This window comes from Mandrillus leucophaeus, unplaced genomic scaffold, assembly GCF_000951045.1.
Source record: "Mandrillus leucophaeus isolate KB7577 unplaced genomic scaffold, Mleu.le_1.0 Scaffold935, whole genome shotgun sequence".
NCBI lineage: Eukaryota > Metazoa > Chordata > Mammalia > Primates > Cercopithecidae > Mandrillus > Mandrillus leucophaeus.
The window spans coordinates 312166-322734 of record NW_012110197.1 but is presented as its reverse complement, the minus strand read 5'-3'; the positions used below and the strand labels follow the sequence as shown (position 1 = coordinate 322734).

Below are 10569 nucleotides of genomic sequence, written 5' to 3'. Positions count from 1 at the left end.
ATTCATACACTGCTCGGTGGGAGGAACGCTTGAGCCCAGAAGTTTGAGACCAGCCAGGGCAACATGATGGGAACCCATCTCTATTAAAAAAAAAAAAAAAAAAAATCAAAAGTCTCACTAGATGGGCTTCAGAGCAGGATGATGATAACAGGAACACAATCAGTGAAGTTGGAGGCAGATAAATAGGAATCAGCAATCAAAAGAACACAAAAAAAGATTGCAAAAAAGTGAACATGGCCTTAGGAACACATGGGACAAATAAAAAGTTCTAACATAAGTAACTGAATTTGCAGACAGTGAGGAAAGAATGGAGCAGAAAAAATATTTGAAGAAATAATGGTCAAAATTTCCCAAACCTGGTGAAAGGTGTTAAGTTTGCAGATTCAAGAAGCTCTGCAGACACCAGGCAGGATTAATACGAAGAAAACCACACCTGGATATATCAAATGGTTGAAAACCAAAGACGAAGAAACTATTGAGCAGCCAGGAAAAAATGACACATTGAATACAAGGGAACAATTCAAATGACCATTACTGATTTCTCAACAGAAACAATGGAGGCCAGCAGGCAGTGAAGTCCTTAATAAAAGAAAAAAACCCGTCAATCTAAAATTCTGTATCCTGCAAAAATGTCCTTCAAGAATGAAGGTAGAACAGACATTTCATATAACAGAAAGCTAGAATTGATCCCCAATCGACCCGCACTCCAAACTAAAGTTAGTTCTTCAGGCTGAAGGAAAATGTAATCAGATGGAAACTCGGATCTTCAGGAAAAAATGACTCTCAAACTGGTATACATGAGAGTAATTATAAAATACTATTTTTTATTTTAGTTTCCTCAAAATGCACAGAAGTGTTAAAAGCAAAACCTATTTGAAGTAAAATCTTATTTGGGGCTATAAGATGTAGATGTAAAAACTATGACAACTACTGCATAAAGCAGAGGTCAGCATACCTTCTGTAAAAACTCAGAAATATTTTAGATTTTGTGGGATAGATGATTTGTGCTGAAACTACTTAACTCTGCCATTATAGTGCAAAAGCAGCCACAGAGAATACATAAATGAGTAAGTATGGCTGTATTCCAACAAACCTTTATTTATAAAATAGGCAGTGGGCCAGATATGGCCATGGGGCTACAGTTTAGTGACCCCTGGTATAAAGGACAGGGGAAGCAAATGAACCAACTTGGATGCAAGAGATCTTTTTTTTTTTTTTTGAAGCAGAGTTTCACTCTTGTCACCTAGGCTGGAGTGCAGAGGTGCGATCTTGGCTCACTGCAGCCTCCGCCTCCCACGTTCAAGTGATTCTCCTGCCTTAGTCTCCCAAACAGCTGGGATTACAGGTGTGCACCACCACACCCAACTAATTTTTGTATTTTTAGTAGAGACAGGGTTTCACCATATTGGCCAGGCTAGTCTCGAACTCCTGACCTCAGGTGATCTGCCCGCCTTGGCCTCACAAAATGCTGGGATTACAAGTGTGAGCCACCGTGCCCGGCCTCAGTAAGTAATGTATAATCTACATATAAATATTCCTCCCTCCAAAAGGTCAATATATTTTTGCTTTAGAAGGCCAATGGATAAAATACAATTCTAAAAACATTAAACTAATACAAAAAAAGCCAAGAAAGAAAAAGAAGAACAAGGACAAAGAATAAATAGAAAACAAACAGCAAAAAACCCCATCCCTAAATCCAATCCTATCAATAATTACCTGATGGACTGAACACTCCAAAGAATAAAAAAGCAAGGCCCAACTATATCCTGTCTACAAGAAAGCCATTTTAAATAATAAGACACAGACAAGTTTAAAATTAAAAACCATGAAAAGAGATATCATGACACAGACTAAATAGGAAAAGGCTATATTAACCTCAGATAATGTACATTAAGGCAGAATAAGCCCAGAGATTCAAGTTATAACAAAGGATCAATATGTGAAAATCACAGAAATTACACATGGGTAACAGCTAGCAACAAAGTTTGAAATAAATGGGGTAAAAGCTGACAGAATTAAAGAGAAAAAACAGACAATTCCACAATCAGCTGGAGATTTTAGTATCAGTAATTGATATAACTAAACAACCAAAAAAAACCACATACACAGGACATCTGATCAACATTATCAACCACATTGACCTATTTGATATTTTCAGAACATAACACCCAACAACTGTAGAATATAAAATCTTTCACATACACGATACGTTCATTAAGAGAGATGAAGCTGGGCGATAAAACAAGTCTCAATGATTTTAAAATAATTAAAATCAGAGAGTATGTTCTGTGATTACAATGGAATTCAATGAGCAATCACAAATTAAAAAGATGGAAAAAAATTCTCTTATATTTAGGAACTAAACAACAGACTCCTAAATAAGTCAGCTATAAATGAACACAAGTTGCCAATATCAGGAATAAACTTATTTATTTATTTATTTTGAAACGGAGTCTTGCTCTGTCGCCCAGGCTGGAGTGCGGTGGCATGATCTCGTCTCACTGCAACCTCTGCCTCCCAGGTTCAAGCAATTCTCCTGCCTCAGCCTCCTGAGCAGCTGGGACTACAGGCACACGCCACCAGGCCCAGCTAATTTTTTTGTATTTTTAGTAGAGATGGGGTTTCACTATGTTGGCCAGGCTGGTCTCAAACTCCTGACCTCAAATGATCTGCCCACCTCAGTCTCCCAAAGTGTTGAGATTACAGGCCTGTGTGCCCCCGTGCCCAGGCAGGAATAAACTTATTACACTAAAAGGATAATAATAATCTTATGAAGAACTTTATGCCAACAAATTTGATAAGATGAAATGGACATATTATTTGAAAATTACCAGTTATTAAAAACTGACATATAATGAAACAGAAAATAGGAAAAGCTCTGTATCTAGTAAAGAAAATTTGGTACCAAAAACCACGTATAAAGAAATCTCCAGGTTGGGTGCAGTGGTTCACGACTGTAATCCCAGCACTTTGGGAGGCCAAGGCAGGTGGATCACCTGAGGTCAGGAGTTCGAGACCAGCCTGGCCAACATGGTTAAAACCCCGTTTATACTAAAAATACAAAAATCAGCCAGGCATGGCAACTCATGCCTATAATCCCAGCTACTTGGGAGGCTGAGGCAGAAGAATCACTTGAACCTGGGAGGTGGAGGTTGCAGTGAGCTGATATTGCGCCACTGCACTCCAGGTTGGGTGAGAGAGCGAGACTCCATCTTAAAAAAAAAAAAAAAAGAGAAAACTCCAGGTCAGGTGGCTTATGCCTATAATCCTAGGACTTTGGGAGGCCGAGGGGATCGCTTCAGTCCAGCATGGTGAAACCCCGTCTCTACCAAAAATACAAAGATTAGCCGAGAGTGGTAGTGTGCGCTTGTAGTCTCAGCTACCCAGGAGGCTGAGGTAGAAGGATTGTTTGAGCATAGGAAGCGGAGGTTGCAGTGAGCTGAGATCATGCCATTGCACTCCAGTGTGGGCAACAGAGCCAGAACATGTCTCAAAAACATAAAATAAAATAAAAAAGAAAACTCCAGACCTTCAAATATTCAAGGAAGAAATAGGCATCTTACACAAATTCTTTGAGAAAACCGAGGGAGCACTTCCCACCTTGTTTATGATGCCAGCAAAACCCTAATACCAAAATATGACAAAACATTACAAAAAATGAGAATTACATACCAATATCCCACCTTGAAAACAGATTTTAAAAATTCTTCATCAAATAAATCTAGCAATATATACAAAGATTAATATGCCATGATCAAATGGGATTGATACATGAAACTTAACATTTGAAAATGTATGCAATTTCCCATAGTAATAGAATGAAAGAGAAAAACCTTATAACAACTCCAACAGAAGTAGAAAAAGACATTTAACAAAAGTTAACCCCAATTAATGATGAAAAAGAAATCTTAGTAAACTAGGAATAAAAGGGCTCTTCCTCAATCTGGAAAAGAAATCTATGAAGAACCTATAAGTGGTGAAATACTGGTGAAATATTGAACACTTTCCACCTAGGCTAGGGACAAGGAGATAAGGAGGCCAATCTCATCACTTCTGTTCAGCAGCATACTGAGGTCCTAGCCATGTAAGACAACAAGAAATAAGAGGCATAAGGAAGGGACAATCCACAAATCTCTTTGTAGATAAAATGACTGCTTATGTAGGAAAACCTAAGGTACTAATTGTATTAAGTGAATTTTATTAAGATCGTAGGGTATAAAAGAGTGACAGGCCAGGCATGGTGGCTCACACCTGTAATCCCAGCACTTTGGGAGGCCGAGGCAGGTGGATTGCTTGAGACCAGCCTGGTCAACCTGGCAAAACCCTGCCTCTACCCCTCCCCCTGCCAAAAAAAAATTAGGTGGGCATGGTGGCACATGCCTGTAGTCCTAGTTACTTTGGAGGCTGAGGTGGGAGGATCTCTTGGGCCTGGGAGGCAGAGGTTGCAGTGAGCCAAGATCACGCCACTGTACTCCAGCCTGGACAACAGAGTAAGACCCTGCCTCAAAATAAATAAATAATAATATACAAAATTTATACTCTTATGGATTGGCAGCAAATGGTAGAAAAAAAATCAACGTACATCTAAAAATTTTCATTTACAATAGCATCACAAAATAGGAATATGTTTAACAAAAGATACGTAAGTTCCCTTACTGAAAAACCACAAAATGCTGCTGAAAGAAATTAAAGAAGACCTAACTGGAGACATTCTAGGTTTATGGAATAGAATGCTCAATACTGTAAAGATGTTAACTGTCCCCAAGTTAATCTATAGAGTCAGTGCAATCCTAATCTTAACCACTCTAGGCCTTTTTTTTTTCTTTTTTTTTTATAGAAACTAACAAGCTGATTCTAAAGTCCATGTGGAAACGCAAAGGACATGGAATACCGAAATAACCTTGAAAAAGACAACTAAAATTGTAGTCTTAATACTAGCTTCAAAAGTTGCTGTACAGCTACAGTAATCAAGACACAGTAGGAAACGTATCAACAAGTAGATAATGAAACAGAACAAAAACACGATCATTTGATTTTTTTATCAAGATGCCAAAGCTTTTGTGGGAAAGGAAAATCTGTTCAACAAATGGTGCTGGAACACCTAGATATCTATATGGGAAAAAACCAACGCTGGTCCATACCTCACAGCATAAAGAAAAATTAATTTGTAATAGGTCATAGAGATAAACATAAAAGCTAAAACAATAACTTTTTAGAAAACATATTAGAGAATACACACACACACCAAAAAACAAACAAACACACAAACCATGAAAGAAAAAGCGCTCAGTATCCTTAGTCATCAGGGAGATACAATGTGCTCCCACTGTAAACCTACCATATGGCTAAAAATCAAATGATTGTCAACACTAAACGTTGACAAAAATATGGAATAACTGGAAGGCTTACACAGATTGAGTATCCCTTATCTGAAGTGCTTGGAATGAGAAGTATTTCAGATTTTGGAATATTTATATTTACTGGTTGAGCGTCGGAAATCCAGAAATCAGAAATGTTCCAATAAGCACTTCTGTTGAGCATCACGTCAGTGTTCAAAAGTTTAGGATTTTGTACCATTTCTAACTTTCGGATTTGGGATGCTCAATCCCTATATTATTGGTGGGAAGTATAAAATGGTAAAAATCCCTTTTGCAAAAGGCCTGGCAGCTTCTTAAAAAATGAAATATTAGGCCAGGCATGGTGACTCACGTCTGTAATCCCAGCACTTTGGGAGGCCAAGGCGGGTGGATCACGAGGTCAGGAGATCGAGACCATCCTGGCTAATACAGTGAAACCCCATCTCCACTAAAAATACAAAAAATTAGTCGGGCATGGTGGCGGGCACCGGTAGTCCCAGCTACCCAGGAGGCTGAGGCAGGAGAATGGTGTGAACCCGGGAGGCGGAGCTTGCAGTGAGCGGAGATCTCGCCACCGCACTCCAGCTTGGGCCACAGAGCGGGACTCCGTCTCAAAAAAAAAACCAAACAAACAAACAAAAAAACACGAAATATTTACTTATTCTATTACACAGCAATTCTGTCCTATTTACCCAGGAGAAATGAAAAAATATGTCCATAATAAAGTCTGTGTATTTTTAGTTGCTTTACTAATGATAACCAAGATGACAAACAGCCCAGGGGTCCATCAACAGGAAAATGAATAAACTATGGTATATTCAGACAAAGAAATACTACTCAGCAATAAAAAGGAATGAACTACTGGTATACACTGAAACTTAAATGAATGTCAAAAACATCACGTTCAGTGAAAACCTTAGATAAAATAGTGGATACTAATCAGTATGCCCTCTGCTGTATAATGGCTTCACATTTCTGTTTTAGGCATTCTATTAAATCCTGAGCAATCTGCAAACACAAGCAGCAAAATCGCAAAGCTGACTTTGAGTTCTGGCCTCCCCTTATTTCTACACCATCCCATTTGAAATCCTTCATAGATGATGATTATGAAATCTAATCCTTATGATTATGTGTCAGGCCTGCTGATTCCTGATGGCCTTTTAGGCACTCTGGTGTCAGCAAGATTTTTCTTACCCCATTCAAATTACACAACACAGGCCAATTCTGAATATGACAGTAGTAAGCCCACCATATAGCAAATGCTTACATTTACCACAGTGTCTAACTAACATAGGTATTTAAAGCACATGAAAGCAAACAGACAAGAAAACTAAAGGACCTTTGAGTAAATGTTTCTTCTTGGACTTCTGGAATCAATTTCTGCTTTCTTTATATTCCAACATTTTAAAGGGTATTTTTAAAGCCTTTAGAGGTAGCTAGATTTTTATACTCTTCTCATATTTAACTTCCAAGCTAAATGTTTACATAATGTGTTCATTATTATAAAAAATACAAATAGAATAAAACTGAAAGGGCTTGAATAGAGGAGAATAACAGGAGACTAATGTTCTACTAATCACGAGCTGAAGGTTTTGTTGTGCAGTTACTTATCTATGCATATAAACATATCTTTAGTAATGAGGTCAAGGATAGACTCTCACAAACCTGCATGAGATAATCAGCAATGTATTCTGTTCTCAAGCAGTACACGTTCTGGGCAGCAGCTTCTGTTATATTAACTCCTGAGTCATCTGGTTTCAGTTTATTCAAGTCAGAAAAAAGATGTGTGGCCTCTTTAAATAAAGGTACAGAATGACCAGGTAGCACCTAATGAAAAAACAAGTAGTATCACAATCTACCAGTATTCCAAAGTAGTTCAGCTGTGTAATATGTACTTAAGGATTACCATTTCAAAAAGTAGAGAAAATGCAGAACTGATTATAGCAATCTTGGTTAGATGATTATTTATGTAAAAAGGTCAGGAAATTAATATGATACAAACCTTTGCTCCTCCTGACTGAAGAAGGCGTTTGAAGCCTGCTTCTCGAGACTGATCCACATGTAAAATAACCTTCCACCCACTAAATGCTCCCTACAAATAAAAAATAATCAGTGGTGAAATCATTTGGAAAATAACAAAATAATACAGGTAAGACATGATTTTGCCTGTAGACTCAGTTTTGTCATTAAATCTTATAAACTTTACTTTTGCCACAGTATAATTATCTCTGGTCAGAACACTGAAACGTGAATCCATGGTATCTGGCACATAGTAGGCCATCAAGAAATACTTGAGGAATGAGAAACCATTTAATGATTAGGTAACATTAAAACAAAGCAGTGTGATTTATGTTTAGTCTTTTCTGGTATTTTTTTTCTTATGATTAATCAAGGGAAGAGCTTAAAGCACAGCTTCTTAGGTTAGATGAAGCCTGCATTTTACTTCTCTTAAAAATGTTTGCAAATTAGAAACACAAAATATTTAGGCAGGGAATAACAACTAACAAAAGCCAGTAGAATTACTCTAAAAGAGAGGGAATCATGGCTAATAAGGATTTGGAAATATCAGAGAACTTAGAATACAACATAAAAGGCTACTTAACTCAGGGGTTCTGGTAATGGTTTGGCTGTATCCCCACCCAAAATCTCATCTTGAATTGTAATCCGAATTATCATCTCCAAGTGTTGGGGGAGGGACCTCGTGGGAGGTAATCAGATGGTGGGAGTGGTTCCCCTATGCTGTTCTCATGATAGTGAGTTCTCAGGAGATCTGATGGTTTTATAAGGGGTTTTTCCCCACTTTGCTCTGCACTTCTCTCTCCTGCCACCATGTGAAGAAGGACGTGTTTGCTTCTTACATGACTGTAAGTTTCCTGAGGCCTCTGTAGCCATGTGGAACTGTGAGTCAATTAAACTCTTTCCTTTATAAATGACCCAGTCTCGGGTGTTTCTTCATAGCAGCGTGAGAACGAACTAATACAATTAACCTTTTTGTGAGCCATGGATCCCTTTGGCAGTCTGGTCATTAGACTCCTCTAAATAATAGCTGTATTGAGATATAATTCCCAAACCTTATGGGTGATTTTTAGAAAATGTTAAAATATAAAGGATTACAAAAGGAAGTGATTTTATTGACAGTTATCAAAATACTAAAAACAAATTTGTGATGTAATTATAGATGTGCTTTATATTAATGCATTAAATCATATGACCTAGTGGTGGGTCTAATAACTACTATAGTTTTAAAGTAGCAGACAGTAACTAATATGGCTTCCAGTGCTTTGATGAAACCTCAGATATGTGGCCTTCTGGTCAAGTGTCTGTGATTTCATATTGTGGGAGCATTCGTTGCATCCCTAGGGTTGCAGCTCTTTTTGCTGTGGCTGAACCAAAACAGAGAGGATATGAAGATTTCTGCAGAAGTTATGATTCCATGAAAGATTTTGAGATGAACAGTCCTATTATGTTTCAGAATGCAAAGTTATTTTGGAATATAAAGAATGTCTTTGGACTGAATCATTAATACACAGATTTTGTCTTTGACTTGTGTTCCTGAACTATGAAACATGAACATGTGGCCTAAGTAATAGTTTCTCTTGATAAACCAACAGCTAACAAATAATATAAAGTACTGGTGAACACAAACAGTATTTCAAGATGCTTGCAATTATAATGCAAAACAGAAACGTGATTTCTGTTAGTGCAAAATTACAGGTACAGTTGATAGTGTTGTGATTTGTTGCCTAGACCTTTAATTAAAGGAAGTGCGAGTTTTCTCAAAGCATGATGTAGGCTAATTAAAAAAAAAAAAAAGACAGGAAGTGCTAATTTTCTATTAGAGGTTAGTAAAAATAAGGATGTATTTTTCTCTCCATGCAAAGTACATGGCCTTCCCAGATTTGAACTACAAATTCCTTTGAGAGGGTCTATGGACTCAGGTCAAGAACCCCTAACATTAGATGCTGAAAAGATTCTTTGGAAGAAATGCAATATGGGCCACATTTTACATATATAAATATTTTTAAAAGAGCCATCAAAAAAATAAATATATATATCTTACATCAAGGGAAAAAGATAAGTAGAATCATTATTTCCTCAAGTATGTTCTCGTTAAAAAAAAAAGTCACAATACTGAATGCTATTCGTATTACCTATATAATTATGTATTTTAATACCTCAACAATGCCAGATTCTTGTCTTTGCTGGATTTTTTTTCTCCATCTCATAGCTGCAAGTGCTAGTCTTCGTTGCTGTACATTGATTCCAGTCAAAACATCAAGTATGGAACTACTCCCCCATTCATAGTCTTCTTCCTAGAGAATTTGTCCAACAAACCTGAGTTGCTACAATCTGGGGAGCCACTGTGCAACACACAGGGCTCCTCAAGGAGCCCAAAGTCTAATGACTGTTAAAGCTATCCATTTAATTGTTATTAATACAGAGAGTACTAAGTAAATATTGTCTTATTTGCATGGAGGAAATGTAGATTAGTTTCATACAACAGTCAAGTATATTTGGCTTTTAATTAGAAATCAGAAAAATATCACATATATTTTTAAGAAACAAAAGGATAGCTGTATCTTGGCAACTGGTAATATTCACATGGACAAATTTCACCTGCTGTAAGACTAATCTCATAAAAGGACACAGTCTCAGAGGAGGTATGTACTGACAACTTGATTATCTGTCTATAGAAGAGATCCCTAATGGACCCTGATAAGAAGCTTCAAAAACTACATGCTTTTTGAACCTACATGTGATGACCAGTTAGGAAGCAAAATATTTCAAGTAATTTGTTTAACAGGCTAGTAGTAAAGATGAAAGCTTACAATGAGATAATCTTGAAACTTTCTGAGTAAGAAAATGTTATTTCAATTAAAAACAACACTGACATTCAAATTAAATCACTTAAAAAGTGATTAAAGGTGAATCTGGCTCTGTGAAGTTTCATTGTTTGGCTTTGTTATTGAAAAAGTTGGTATACTCTAACTGGCCATATTTGGTTATTTCAATTATATAAGCAGTCAGCAAATGTGATGAAATCTGAGATTTACTTTCTTAAATAAATAAAATTAATTTATTTGTCTGCTCTTTATTTAGAGACACGGTCTTGATTTGACCTCCTGGGCTCAAGCAATCCTCCCAATTCAGCCTCCTAGGTAGCCTGGGACTCAGTGGGAACCACCACTCCCAGCTAATTGTTTTTAGTTTT

At 37.1% G+C, this 10569-nt stretch overlaps 1 protein-coding gene across 1 annotated transcript in view; it reads right to left on the bottom strand.

Annotated features, from left to right (window-relative positions):
• TOPBP1 (topoisomerase (DNA) II binding protein 1) overlaps positions 1–10569 on the bottom strand; it is a 74341-nt gene that overhangs the window by 4230 nt on the left and 59542 nt on the right. Inside the window, exons 25-27 of the mRNA XM_011970226.1 lie at positions 9533–9670; positions 7360–7449; positions 7023–7184 (exon numbers count right to left, since the gene is read on the bottom strand). Of these exons, the coding sequence (XP_011825616.1) occupies positions 7023–7184; positions 7360–7449; positions 9533–9670 (390 nt within the window). The remainder of the gene's footprint in view (positions 1–7022; positions 7185–7359; positions 7450–9532; positions 9671–10569) is intronic.